The 14,821-nt window shown below is 45.2% G+C and overlaps 1 protein-coding gene across 1 annotated transcript in view; it reads right to left on the bottom strand.

The window, feature by feature from the left end:
• LOC143805912 (cytochrome P450 2C8-like) overlaps nucleotides 1–14,821 on the bottom strand; it is a 110,753-nt gene that overhangs the window by 38,370 nt on the left and 57,562 nt on the right. The window contains exons 5-6 of the mRNA XM_077285668.1: nucleotides 11,962–12,138; nucleotides 11,440–11,581 (exon numbers count right to left, since the gene is read on the bottom strand). Coding sequence (XP_077141783.1) covers nucleotides 11,440–11,581; nucleotides 11,962–12,138 — 319 coding nt within the window. The remainder of the gene's footprint in view (nucleotides 1–11,439; nucleotides 11,582–11,961; nucleotides 12,139–14,821) is intronic.

The raw sequence follows: 14,821 nt of genomic DNA on the forward strand, positions 1-14,821 counted from the left end.
ACAAAGGAGGAGGAGAACACCCAGGGGGAGGAGAACACCCAGGAGGAGGAGAACACCCAGGAGCGGCAGACACAGTTAGTAGGCCCCAACCAAACTAGTAGGCCTAATGCTGTGTTATCTAAACAACTACTTAATGAGAGCCTGAAGGTTGAAGCTCAGACAAGGAAACCTGGATGAGAACACCCAGGAGGAGGAGAACACCCAGGAAGAGAACACCCAGGAGGAGGAGAACACCCAGGAGCGGCAGACACCGTTAGTAGGCCCCAACCAAACTAGTAGGCCTAATGCTGTGCTATCTAAACAACTACTTAATGAGAGCCTGAAGGTTGAAGCTCAGACAAGGAAACCTGGAGAACACCCAGGAGGAGGAGAACACCCAGGAGGAGGAGAACATCCAGGAGTGGCAGACACCGTTAGTAGGCCCCAACCAAACTAGTAGGCCTAATGCTGTGTTATCTAAACAACTACTTAATGAGAGCCTGAAGGTTGAAGCTCAGACAAGGAAACCTGGAGAACACCCAGGAGGAGGAGAACACCCAGGAGCGGCAGACACCGTTAGTAGGCCCCAACCAAACTAGTAGCCCAAATGCAGTTTCCTATTTTAAAAAATAGCCCTAAAGCCTGAAGGTTGAAGCTAGTCTTTGCAAAGTGGAGAACACCAAGGAGCGGCAGACACCGTTAGTAGGCCCTAACCAAACTAGTAGCCCAAATGCAGTTTCCTATCTTAAAAAATAGCCCTAAAGCCTGAAGATTGAAGCTAGTCTTTGCAAAGTGGAGAAGACCAAGGAGCGGCAGACACAGGTAGTAGGCCCCAACCAAACTAGTAGCCCAAATGCAGTTTCCCATTTTTAAAAATAGCCCGAAAGCCTGAAGATTGAAGCTAGTCATGTAGGAGAACTACAAGCAGCGGCACACACCGTTAGCAGGCCCCAACCAAACAAGTAGCCCAAATGCAGTTTCCTATTTTTAAAAATAGCCCAAAAGCCTGAAGATTGAAGCTAGTCGTGTAGGAGAACAGCAAGCAGCGGCAGACACCGCTAGTAGGCCCCAACCAAACTAGTAGCCCAAATGCAGTTTCCTATTTTTAAAAATGGCCCGAAAGCCTGAAGATTGAAGCTAGTCGTGTAGGAGAACAGCAGGCAGCGGCAGACACCACTAGTAGGCTCCAACCAAACTAGTAGCCCAAATGCAGTTTCCTATTTTTTAAAAAAGCCCGAAAGCCTGAATTGAGGACAATTTGAATTAGGGACTGCAGACAGACTTAGTAGGCTGTCCCCTGTGGACCATGCATCCACCACATTAACCCATTGCGCCGTAATGGACTCGTAACCTTCCGTGGCCATGCCTACTGGTCCATGCGTCTGTTGTCAGGGGCACCTTTGTACTCACAGATTGCCAGAGTGCATGGACAATGCGGTCTTTTACATGCTGGTGGAGGGCTGGGATGGCTTTTCTCGCAAAAGAAGTGTCGGCTGGGTAGCTCGTAGCGTGGTACAGCGTAGTCCATCATGGCTTTATGAATATTAAATAAAATAAAAAAATAGGCTCTATGAACTTTAAAATAGGTTCCAGGGGTACACGGGCAGCATTGGTGTGGTCAGTGGAGGACTATTGGAAGGAGGGACCGCAGACAGACTTAGTACGCCTACAATTAAAAAAAAGTGGCTATATGCACTTTAAAATAGGTTCCAGGGGTACACGGGCAGCATTGGTGTGGTCAGCGGAGGACGATTGCAAGGAGGGACAGCAGACAGACTTACTAGGCCTAAAATAAATAAAAATAGGCTCAAGGCACTTAGAGTTATCTCGCAGGGGTACACAGGCAGCATTGGTGTGGTCAGCGGAGGACAATTGGAAGGAGGGACCGCAGACAGACTTAGTAGGCCCAAAATAAAAAACATTAGGCTCAATGCAGTTTGAATTATCTTGCAGGGGTACACAGGCAGCATTAGTGTGGTCAGCGGAGGATGATTGGAAGGAGTGTCTGACACAGTTAGTACTCCCAAAAAATAAATAGATGTTAATGTCTCGCAAAACAACAAAACAAAACAAAAAAAATGTGGCATACTTAGGTACAGGGGTGGGCTCCTCTGCTGAGTTTCAGACATAGTAATTTGGCACTAAGTATTTACTGGTGTCAATATAGGACACTGACCCTGACTATTTTAACTAGCATCATACATGTCAACAAATTGGTATTGTCAGTGCCAGGCATTGAAGGATGTCAGCACATAGACTAAACATTGTTGGAGCTGTGAGAGATAATTTTGCACGTGGTAGAGCACAGTTTGAGCTGGGGGGGGGACTCTTGTAGCCGGCGGTACAGGCCCAGGGCCCCTCATGTTACAACGGTGTGTCTGACGTTGGTTGCGCGCCACCACCGCCAGAGACACTTTATTGTACTATGAGGGACCCAGTGGCAGTGCCGTCGACCAAAAGCGGGCACACCCAGCTCTTCAGACAAACGGCACTCTAACGGGTGCTTGCGCCAAGTGACGAGACCACGGCCCCGTGGGGAAAGTTTTCCCATTTAGGGAGGTGTAAACATGTCGTATGCTGGACAAACAGCTGCTGCAAATTAAGAGATTGGAACACTCAGTAAGACCAGTCCACAAGCAAGACCTTTTTATAGGAAAGCCAGATGTCAGCCGGGAAAGGTGGGGCAAAATAATTTGAAATCCAGGAGTGGTTCATTTTTATGAAGGTTAGATCATCAACATTTTGGGTAGCCAGACGAGTCCTTTTTTCGGTTAATATTGAACCAGCAGCACTGAATACTCTTTCTGATAGCACACTAGCTGCTGGGCAAGCAAGCTCCTGCAATGCATATTCTGCCAATTCAGGCCAGGTGTCTAATTTGGATGCCCAGTAATCAAATGGGAATGACGGTTGAGGGAGAACATCGATAAGGGATGAAAAATAGTTAGTAACCATACTGGACAAATGTTGTCTCCTGTCACTTTGAATAGATGCTGCAGTACCTGTCCTGTCTGCGGTCATTGCAAAATCACTCCACAACCTGGTCAGAAAACCTCTCTGTCCAATGCCACTTCTGATTTGTGCACCTCTAACACCTCTGCCCTGTAGCCCCCTGCAGCTCGTGTGAGAACCATCACCGGCGCTGTGTGCTGGGAATGCCTGAATCAAACGGTCTACAAGAGTTGCTTGTTTGGTTGCTAATATTTGTTCGAGGTTCTCATGTGGCATAATATTTTGCAATTTGCCTTTATAGCGAGGATCAAGGAGGCAGGCCAACCAGTAATCGTCATCGGTCATCATTTTAATAATGCGTGGGTCCCTTTTGAGGATACATAAGGCATAATCCGCCATGTGGGCCAAAGTTCCAGTTGTCAAATCTGCGGTTGTGCTGGTTTGACGGGCAGTTACAGGCAAATCTACGTCACTTGTCTCCCTCAAAAAACCTGAACCCGGCCTTGCCACGCCACCAATTTCCATTGGCCCCGGGGAAGCTTCCTCATTTAAAAAATACTCATCCCCATCATCCTCCTCGTCCTCCTCCTCTTCGCCCGCTACCTCGTCCTGTAGACTGCCCTGACCAGACAATGGCTGACTGTCATCAAGGCTTTCCTCTTCCTCGGCTGCAGACACCTGCTCCTTAATGTGCATCAAACTTTGCATCAGCAGACGCATTAGGGGGATGCTCATGCTTATTACGGCGTTGTCTGCACAAACCAGCCGTGTGCATTCCTCAAAACACTGAAAGACTTGACACAGGTCTTGTACCTTCGACCACTGCACACCTGACAACTCCATGTCTGCCATCCAACTGCCTGCCCGTGTATGTGTATCCTCCCACAAATACATAACAGCACGCCTCTGTTCGCACAGTCTCTGAAGCATGTGCAGTGTTGGGTTCCACCTTGTTGCAACATCGATGATTAAGCGATGCTGGGGAAGGTTCAAAGACCGCTGATAGTTCTGCATACGGCTGGAGTGTACGAGCGAACGGCGGATATGCGAGCAAAGTCTGCGCACTTTGAGGAGCAGGTCGGGTAACCCCGGATAACTTTTCAGGAAGCACTGCACCACCAGGTTTAAGGTGTGAGCCAGGCAAGGAATGTGTTTCAGTTGGGAAAGGGCTATGGCAGCCATAAAATTCCTTCCGTTATCACTCACTACCTTGCCTGCCTCAAGATGTACAGTGCCCAGCCATGACTGAGTTTCTTTCTGCAAGAACTCGGACAGAACTTCCGCGGTGTGTCTGTTGTCACCCAAACACTTCATTGCCAATACAGCCTGCTGACGCTTGCCACTAGCTGTCCCATAATGGGACACCTGGTGTGCAACAGTGGCAGCTGCGGATGGAGTGGTTGTGTGACTGCGGTCTGTGGACGAGCTCTCGCTTCTGCAGGAGAACGAGGAGGAGGAGGAGGGGGGGCGAACGCCTACAGCCAACTGTTTCCTAGACCGTGGGCTAGGCAGAACTGTCCCAATATTGCTGTCCCCTGTGGACCCTGCATCCACCACATTCACCCAGTGTGCCGTGATGGACACGTAACATCCCTGGCCATGCCTACTGGTCCATGCATCTGTTGTCAGGTGCACCTTTGTAGTCACAGATTGCCTGAGTGCATGGACGATGCACTCTTTAACATGGTGGTGGAGGGCTGGGATGGCTTTTCTCGAAATGAAGTGTCGACTGGGTAGCTCGTAGCGTGGTACAGCGTAGTCCATCAGGGCTTTGAAAGCTTCGCTTTCAACTAACCGGTAGGGCATCATCTCTAACGAGATTAGTCTAGCAATGTGGGTGTTCAAACCCTGTGTACGCAGATGCGAGGATGAGTACTTCCTTTTTCTAACGAGAGTCTCATGTAGGGTGAGCTGGACTGGAGAGCTGGAGATCGTGGAACTAGCGGGGGTGCCGGTGGACATGCCAGACTGAGAGAGGGTTGGAGATGGTATTCTTGCCGTTGCCCTACATGCAGTGTTTCCTACTACAAACCTGGTGATTCCCTGACTGCTTTGGCCTAGCGACGAAACCTGCACAGATACTGAAGTGGGTGCGGGAAATGGTGGGCTTACAGTGACGGAAGAGATGTAGCGTTGCTGACTAGCTTCATTCGCCGAGGGTGCTACAACCTTAAGGGACATTTGGTAGTTAGTCCAGGCTTGCAAATGCATGGTGGTTAAATGTCTATGCATGCAACTTGTATTTAGACTTTTTAGATTATGACCTCTGCTTAAGGTAGTTGAACATTTTTGACAGATTACTTTGCGCTGATCATTTGGATGTTGTTTAAAAAAATGCCAGACTGCACTCTTTCTACTATCGGATACCTTTTCAGGCATTGCAGACTGAGCTGCTTTAACTGGATGGCCACACTGTCCTACAACTGGTTTTGCCTTTGCCACGCGTTTTTGGCCAGATACGGGCCCGGCAGATGGAACCTGTTGCGATGTTGATGCCTGCTGCGTCTCCTCCTCCTCCGCTTCAGAACTACTGCCGCCTGCACCCTGTTCCCCCAATGGCTGCCAATCGGGGTCAACAACTGGGTCATCTATGACCTCCTCTTCTATCTCGTGTGCAACTTCGTCTGTGTCACCGTGTAAGCCGGTGGTATAGCGTTCGTGATGGGGCACCATAGTCTCAGCTGGGTTTGATTCTGGCTCGGTACACTGCGAGGGCAATGTTCTGGTCTGAGTCAAAGGAACAGCATAGTAATCTGGCTGTGGCTGTGCATCTGTGCACTCCATGTCCGATTCAACTTCTAATGGGCATGGCCTGTTAACTGTTTCACTTTCTAACCCAGGAACGGTATGTGTAAAGAGCTCCATGGAGTAACCCGTTGTGTCGCCAGATGCATCCTTCTCTGTTGTTCTTGCTGAAGATGACAAGGATGCGACTTCTCCCTGACCGTGAACATCCACTAAGGACACGCTGCTTTTACATTTACCAGTTCCAGAAGAGGAGGCAAAAGAGCTAGAGGCTGAGTCAGCAAGGAAAGCCAAAACTTTTTCTTGCTGCTCCGGCTTTAAAAGCGGTTTTCCTACTTCCAGAAAAGGGAGCGTTCGAGGCCTTGTGTAGCCAGACGACGAACCTGGCTCAACAACTCGAGACTTAGGTGCTGTATTGCTTTTACCATGACCACCTGATGCTCCACCACCACTACCATCATTACCAGCTGACAATGACCGCCCACGGCCACGACCTCTTCCACCAGACTTCCTCATTGTTTGCAAAACGTAAGCAAAGTAACGGTATTTGTTACTGTAAAACAACTTATAAGGTGAACTCAAACTTCTGTAGGATTTATATATACCTTTATATATGGCTGACACTGAAAGGAAAATCAGGCCCAATGTTACACACTAGGTTTTCTGTGGCCCAATAATTTCAGATAGATGGCACACACAGGACCGGCACTCAAGCAGAAATGCCAATCTTAATCTCTCACTATTTTTTTTTTTTTCAGGGACAATTTAAAAAAAAAAAAAAAATGCCCAGTATGACACACTAGGTTTTATGTGCCCCAATAATTTCAGATAGATGGCACACACAGGACCGGCACTCAAGCAGAAATGCCAATCTTAATCTCTCACTATTTTTTTTTTTTCAGGGACAATTTAAAAAAAAAAAAAAAACGGGACTGTCCTACAATTACTATCTCCCTGCAGTAATCTCAGCAAGGTATAGCAGGCAGCAATAAAAAGGAGTGGACAGCTGCACAAAAAAAAACAAAAGTGTGGACAAACAAACAAGATAGCTGTGCAGAAAGGAAGGAACAACAGGATTTGTGCTTTGAAAAAAGCAGTTGGTTTGCACAGCGGCGTACACACAGCAATGCAGCTGTCAGGGAGCCTTCTAGGGCAGCCCAATGAGCTACAGCGCTGAGGGAAAAAAAATGTAGCTCCCACTGTCCCTGAAAACAAAAGGTGGTGTTGGACAGTGGAAATCGCTACAGCACAAGCGGTTTGGGGGTGAATGTACCCTGCCTAACGCTATCCCTGCTTCTGATGAAGCGGCACCTCTCCCTATGCTCAGATCAGCAGCAGTAAGATGGCGGTCGGCGGGAACGCCCCTTTATAGCCCCTGTGACGCCGCAGAAAGCAAGCCAATCACTGCAATGCCCTTCTCTAAGATGGTGGGGACTGAGATCTATGTCATCATGCTGCCCACACTCTGCGTCCACCTTCATTGGCTGAGAAATGGCGCTTTTAGCGTCATTGAAACGCGACTTTGGCGTGAAAGTCGCGTACCGCGTGGCCGACCCCACCCAGGGATCGGGTCGGGTTTCATGAAACCCGACTTTTCAAAAAGTCAGCGACTTATGAAAATGACCGATCCGTTTCGCTCAACCCTAGCATTTGCCCATCACCAGTTGTGAATAGACTTGGAATTAAATTTTGCAGTTCCTGGTATATTCAGACAGTTACTATTTGATTTAAGCGAATTGCCAAAAATGTCTACAGTTATTTTACAGAATGCAGAAGATTCCTTCAATCAGAAAATTGACCTCGGGCGACAAGGCATTCTTCCCAATAATGCCTCGAAGCCATCACATAGTATAGCAGATCACATAATATAACACAACAAGTTACGCACGTATCCTGAATCCAGGCTTTGCTTCCCTCATCCCGGTAAATCCTGCTGTGCTCCAGGGCTTTGCAGATGGCCCAGCATGATCCCATGTCATTATCTACCTGGGCCTATGTAAGGCTCACCAAGACAGACACCTTTGTCTTGGTATTAAAACTTTTGTGATTCAAGTCACTACTCATGGATGAGTTGTGATGCTGGGTAGTCAAGAGGCCCGTGCTGAGATACCAAGAGGATTCATTACATACCAATGGGTAAGGTAAAGGTGTAGTCAGGCCACAGACCAAAGTCAGAACTCCATGAAGGTATCAGATCAAAGCAAAGGAGCTAAGCAAATGGAGGGTCAGTTTCAAGGTCCAAGATCTTGCAGCAATGAATCAGAGGCAGTATACTGAAGAACAAGGCAAACATGCACCACTGAGCTAAGGCTACAATTGGCAGTAATCAGAGTCAGATAACCAGCTAAATAGCCAGGGAATCACTCGGAACAGGAGACACCTGTAGGAAACCCAACACGCCCCAGCTCTGATAACTGGGTAACTGGACTCTCCATCACAGTATTGACAACTCACCATACCTCTGCTCCTGATTGGATGGCTGAGCTTTCACTCATCACACTGAGTGGAGAAATTGTAACAGTGCCCCCTCTTCTCTCTTCTGAAGCCCCAGGTTTGCCAGGAAGCCTACGATGGAAGACCGTGACCAAATGATCCACCTTCACAGAATGATCCAGCACCCAGGATCTATTCTTGTGCCCATATCCCCTCCAATGAACAGGATATTAAGAACCCTTCGAGAATTCACAATCTCTGTACCTTGTTCTCTAGAATTCCATTGACACAAACCGGAGGAGGTGGGGACATGGCAGACAACACTAAAGTGTTTAACTCTTTTAGCAGAGATTTGAAGAACACATTCAGGATGCGAAGAGAGGGTGGAAGTTTTAATCTAAATACCACTGCATTAACTGCCTCCAACATCTCATTTGCTGATGTCATTTTCAACTTAAAATTTTGGATGACAAAAACCAAACCCACTTTGAATATGAAACTTGTTGAACGTTTCTTATTCACCTTCAGTTTATGGCGAAGCTGAGTCACCCTAAAATTTTTAAACCTTCCTCCAGACATCTCAAAGTTTCTGTATGGCAATTTCTACTACAAGACAGCCAGAACGCATCCTACAATATTTTCCAAAATGGGGATGGAAACCATAATTACTAAAATATATTACTTAATAAATTACTGGAAAATGTTCGCCAATCTCAAATTCAGCACGAGTGTAGCACATTCGGATTCGTGTTTGATTTCCCGAGCATTTTTCTTTAAAGTCAGCAACATTTGGTCAAAAATCGAAAAATGAGTGGCGAATTGTAATATTTTTTTCATTTTTTTTGTTTTGTAATAACTTAATATGTGTACGTTCTGGTGGTGTCAGGGCAGGAAGAGTAAGAGGGTAACTCTCAGGATGAGAAGTGGGAGAACAGAGAGGATGATGATGATGTTGTAGATCGCACTTGGTGTGAACCAAGAGGTAAGTAGTTGAGTAGCTCAGCAGAAGTGGTGGAGGAGGATGATGAGGAGGCTACATTGTGACTTCCTGCACAGATATGGAGTAATGCAACCACGACAAGCACTGCATCCTCAGCCACAACTCTAACTGTGGTTAACACCGGTCGTGAGTCTGCAGTTCAGAGGGGTTCATTGCCCTAAAATTTGGACTAGGGGGAATCGTCAACCACTGGCCATCCCATCAACCACATCTGCAGCTTCTTCCTCCTGACCATTACCATGCTGATTGTCCTCACACAGGTTTCTGGCGGCAGAAACTCCACTTGTTTACTCGCTACAGTTGGGGTGATTGAGAGCCTGCCTGATGTTTTTGTGTCACCTAGCACAACACATCTTTATCATCCCATGATAACTTCTCCGCCTGCACCTCACTATCAGTCCAGCAGTTTGTCCTGGTCACTTTACTCCACCTTCTCTCAGCACAGCAGACAACTCTCGGTCCTGCAGTTGTGGTCACATAAAATAATGTTTCCTCCTACACATGCTAAAGCTAAGAACTTGAACTCCACCATCTCCAATCTGTTAGCCACAGAAATGCTGCTGTTCTGCCTGTTGGATACAGCTAGTTTCCAAAAGTAGATGGCCATCACAGTCCTCCAGTACCAGTTGCCCAGTCGCCATTACTTCTCTAAGAAAGCTGTGCCTACGCTACACCAGCATGTTGCAGACAACATCACCCAAAAAATCTATGTCTGCCAGGGTGCATTTCACCACTGACAGCTGGATGAGCAAACATTGGAAGGGGCATTACATCCTGGTAACTGGACACTGGGTGACTCTGGTGGCTGTTGGGGCTACTCCACACGTCTTGGAATCCCCAAGGCTCGGGGGACAAAACTCTGTATCCAACACTTCTTCCACTGCATCTGGCTTCTCCAACTCCTTTAGGGCCTTCACCTGTGCCCTCAACCACTCTCTTAATGAGACACTTGTTCCAAGAGTGCAGAGAGAATCCCCCTCACCTCCGTACTGTGCAGCCAGGGCTGTTGGGGGCAGAGCAAAGTACTGCAGTGCTTAGGTGTCAGGAAAGGTCAAAAGCAATCAGAACACTGAGTAGAGGAATCTTGACACTTTAGTGTACCTGTCTCCAGTCTGCCTGCAGATTCCAGGACCTCTGCTACCTGTCTGCAGTCTCCAGGCCATCTCTTCTCTGCTTGCAGCTTCAAGTACCTCTGGTACCTTTTCCCAAGTCTCCTGTTAGCCTGAGATCCCTATTTCCTCTGCTATGTGCCTCACCTGCTGCAATGACACCCATGGCCCATATGTTCACCCAGAACTTGGGCTCAGAGGTTCCACCATTTCAGCTGAGCCTAACAATATCATAGCATGTACAAAAGCTGAGGTAAGAAATGCAGCAATCAATGTGGAGTTAGCCTATTGAGTGAAAGGATGTCACAGATTTTAGCAATGAAATAGGGAAATAAAGCCAAAAATTCCTCAATATTCTGTACAGTAAGTTTTGTATGACAAAACAGCAGTGAAGAATGGTTTCCATCCATTTACCCATATATATGAAAGTCACTTTGATATTACTAAAGTTATGTCTGAGCTTATGAGCTGGAAAAAGTAGAATACAGTCCTAACATATTTCAGGGTGTTATACACATCTTGCAGGACAATTGGTCAACCTACAAATCACATTTTGATGAAAATTTAAAGCTGCTGAATTTGAATTTCAAAAGTTTCCACTGTTGGGCAAAGCATACTGCGCTCTCACGAAAGACCGTTTGAGAAAGACCGCGGTAACAGTACGCGAAGCCAGGAAATACCCGAAAGAATTGCGTAGAGCAAGACAGGAGGGGGGAGAGACTAACAATAAGCTCCGCCCATTGGACCGGACCAAGCAGATTTACATACACTGCCGGAGGAATAAAAACGGTATTTATTGCTCAAAGGTGAGGAGTCAAGGGATATCAAAAGTACTGTTATAATGCATAGGTAACACTAAATTGAATGATATTTTTACATGTTATGCCAAAAAAGTGGTGACAGATTCCCTTTAAAGACATGTTATATTTCTTATAAATATAATATAAAGTTATAACATAAAAAGTGGAGTAAATTACAATGGAAATGTATGCCAGGCTGTGGCTGGAGGAACATTACAGTGACATTGGTTGACTAGTTCAATACTAGGGAAAAAAAGCAGTAACAATAGAAAAATGTTGCTAATAAGGCAACCACTATTTTGAATCCAAGTGTTTTGTTTATGTATCAGGATTTTGGGCCCATTCAGACCATTACTTCTGTACACGGGGAGCATATTATATAATATCAATAGGCATTAGTTAAATAAATTTAAATCATCACCTTGTATTTCTGGATATTTCATGAATATGAGGAAACTATATCTCAACGTCATACTTGTCGTCTCTGTTCCAGCAATGAATAAATCTATGATCGTAGCCTGTAGATTCTCCTGATGAAATTCTGTGTCTGGATTCTTCTTTTCCTAAAAATTAGAATTCACCACTTTTTTAATGATCAAAAACGGACAAAAATTTTCTTACACACTCTGAGTGTGTTCACAATGACTTTTTTTTTCGCTGAGGTTTTGGGGTAGAAAGTCTCCAACTCTCTGATCAAAACTTGTGGGTTTTGAAGAGTTCCTTCTTAAAAATCTCAGCAATAAAAAGAAATACGCTGTGTGAACACACCCTTTGAAGACCAAATAGCAGGTAAGTCAAGTGCAATCAAAATGATGATTGATTTTATGATGATTGATTTCAACACAAAAATTTCAAAGCTAGTTGCATTTTGGTTATTATGAACTTTTTTTGCATGCAATATGTGACCCTGGAAGGTCTGATCTAATATTATCTACACACTCACCTCTTTCATCTTTATGAGGAAGCAATCTATGAAGTCCCGAGGACAGTTCTCATCCAGGGTGTCTTGATGGGTATTTATCATCTCCTTAATAAGTTGTTTCAGGTTGGCAAACATTTTGAAGAACCTCTGATGAGGGCCAGGAATGTAAGGCATTATGATGGGGAACATGGTAAGTAGCTAATTAAGGAAAGAAGTGATAGATAAAAAACATTGATATCACAGCTCTTTAGTCGGGTGTCTCGGGACCAGGGGCTCTTACATGCCCTAGCGCTAGGGACACCCTAACTCACCCTGCTTCACGGATTACTTCTGATAGTGAAGACGCCGGGTCCACGTACCTTGCCTTTGCTCCTGAATCTGCCCTCTGTCTGTACCCTTACCCCACCAAGGGAAGAGAGGATTATTAGTGTACCATAGTAACAGGGGTAACAAAAAATACCAAACATACAAATATACTCACACATATAACAAAGGAATGCACCTGGGAGTGGAGGATGGGGTTAAATCAAAGTAGAAGAAAGGGATTTATCACACATTCAAAACCTAGCAACGGTCACAGATAAATCCATAAAACGTCTTCTCCAATAATAATCAACAACATCCTCCAGCATAGGCTAGCTCTGACAATGAATGCCAGCGAGGACCCAGAATATATAGGAGATGGGAGTGGCTAACAGTGCACAGCTGAGAGCCTTAACTCTCCAGGAGCTCTCAACTGAGCAGATTAACCCATGCACTGCCAAAATAACTTTACACAGTTAAAATGAAGTTAAAGTGCTTCTAATCAGTGTAGGAGTAGGAAAAATCAGACGCTGCTGTCTTCTGGCTCTTCTCTGTCACAGTAAATCCGTGACAATGACTATTATTTTGTTGCTTCAGTGTCATGTTCATTAATCACCTTGGTCAAATTGATCTCCGATGACCCAGAGATGTACTGTATATCAGTGTACAAGGTATGAAAATCTGATTTATAAACTAGACACTATGGGGAATCACGCAACCGACATTAGCCCAGTCACTAATGCTTCACCAACATTCACCATCCAGCCTGACAGAACTGGAGAGGATCTGCAAGGAAAAATGGCAGAGGATCCCCAAATCCAGGTGTGAAAAACTTGTTGCATCAATTCCAAGAAGACTCATGGCTGTACTAGCTCAAACAGGTGCTTCTACTCAATACCGAGCAAAGGGTCTGTATACTTACAGTTAGGTCCATATATATTTGGACAGAGACAACATTATTCTAATTTTGGTTCTAGACATTACCACAATAAATTTTAAACAAAACGATTCAGATGCAGTTGAAGTTCAGACTTTCAGCTTTCATTTGAGGGTATCCACATTAAAATTGGATGAAGGGTTTAGGAGTTTCAGCTCCTTAATATGTGCCACCCTGTTTTTAAAGGGACCAAAAGTAATTGGACAGATTAAATAATTGTAAATAAAATGTTCATTTCTAGTACTTGGTTGAAAATCCTTTGTTGGCAATGACTGCCTGAAGTCTTGAACTCATGGACATCACCAGGCGCTGTGTTTCCTCCTTTTTGATGCTCTGCCAGGCCTTCACTGCAGTGGTTTTCAGTTGCTGTTTGTTTATGGGCCTTTCTGTCTGAAGTTTAGTCTATAACAAGTGAAATGCATGCTCAATTGGGTTCAGATCAGGTGACTGACTTGGCCATTCAAGAATATTCCACTTCTTTGCTTTAATAAACTTCTGAGTTGCTTTGGCTTTATGTTTTGGGTCATTGTCCATCTGTAGTATGAAACGACAACCAACCAGTTTGGCTGCATTTGGCTGGATCTGAGCACACAGTATGGCTCTGAATACCTCAGAATTCATTCGGCTGCTTCTGTCCTGTGTCACATCATCAATAAACACTAGTGACCCAATGCCACTGGCAGCCATGCATGCCCAAGCCATCACACTGCCTCCGCCGTGTTTTACAGATGATGTGGTATGCTTTGGATCATGAGCTGTACCACGCCTTCACCATACTTTTCTCTTTCCATCATTCTGGTAGAGGTTGATCTTGGTTTCATCTGTCCAAAGAATGTTCTTCCAGAACTGTGCTGGCTTTTTTAGATGTTTTTTAGCAAAGTCCAGTATAGCCTTTTTATTCTTGATGCTTACGAGTTACTTGCACCGTGCAGTGAACCCTCTGTATTTACTTTCATGCAGTCTTCTCTTTATGGTAGATTTGGATATTGATACGCCGACCTCCTGGAGAGTGCTGTTCACTTGGTTGGCTGTTGTGAAGAGGTTTCTTCTTCACCATGGAGATTATTCTGCGATCATCCACCACTGTTGTCTTTCGTGGGCACCCAGGTCTTTTTGCATTGATGAGTTCACCAGTGCTTTCTTTCTTTCTTTCTCAGGATGTACCAAACTGTAGATTTTGCCACTCCTAATATTGTAGCAATTTTTCAGATGGGTTTTTTTCTGTTTTCGCAGCTTAAGGATGGCTTGTTTCACCTGCATGGAGAGCTCCTTTGACCGCATGTTTACTTCACAGCAAAACCTTCCAAATGCAAGCACCACACCTCAAATCAACTCCAGGCCTTTTATCTGCTTAATTCAGAATGACATAATGAAGGGATTGCCCACAACTGTCCATGAAATAGCCTTGGAGTCAATTGTCCAATTACTTTTGGTCCCTTTAAAAACAGGGTGGCACATGTTAAGGAGCGGAAGCTCCTAAACCCTTCATCCAATTTTAATGTGGATACCCTCAAATGAAAGCTGAAAGTCTGAACTTCAACTGCATCTGAATTGTTTTGTTTAAAATTCATTGTGGTAATGTCTATAACCAAAATTAGAAAAAGGTTGTCTCTGTCCAAATATATATGGACCTAACTGTAT

This window comes from Ranitomeya variabilis, chromosome 2 (genome assembly GCF_051348905.1).
Source record: "Ranitomeya variabilis isolate aRanVar5 chromosome 2, aRanVar5.hap1, whole genome shotgun sequence".
NCBI classification, from domain to species: domain Eukaryota; kingdom Metazoa; phylum Chordata; class Amphibia; order Anura; family Dendrobatidae; genus Ranitomeya; species Ranitomeya variabilis.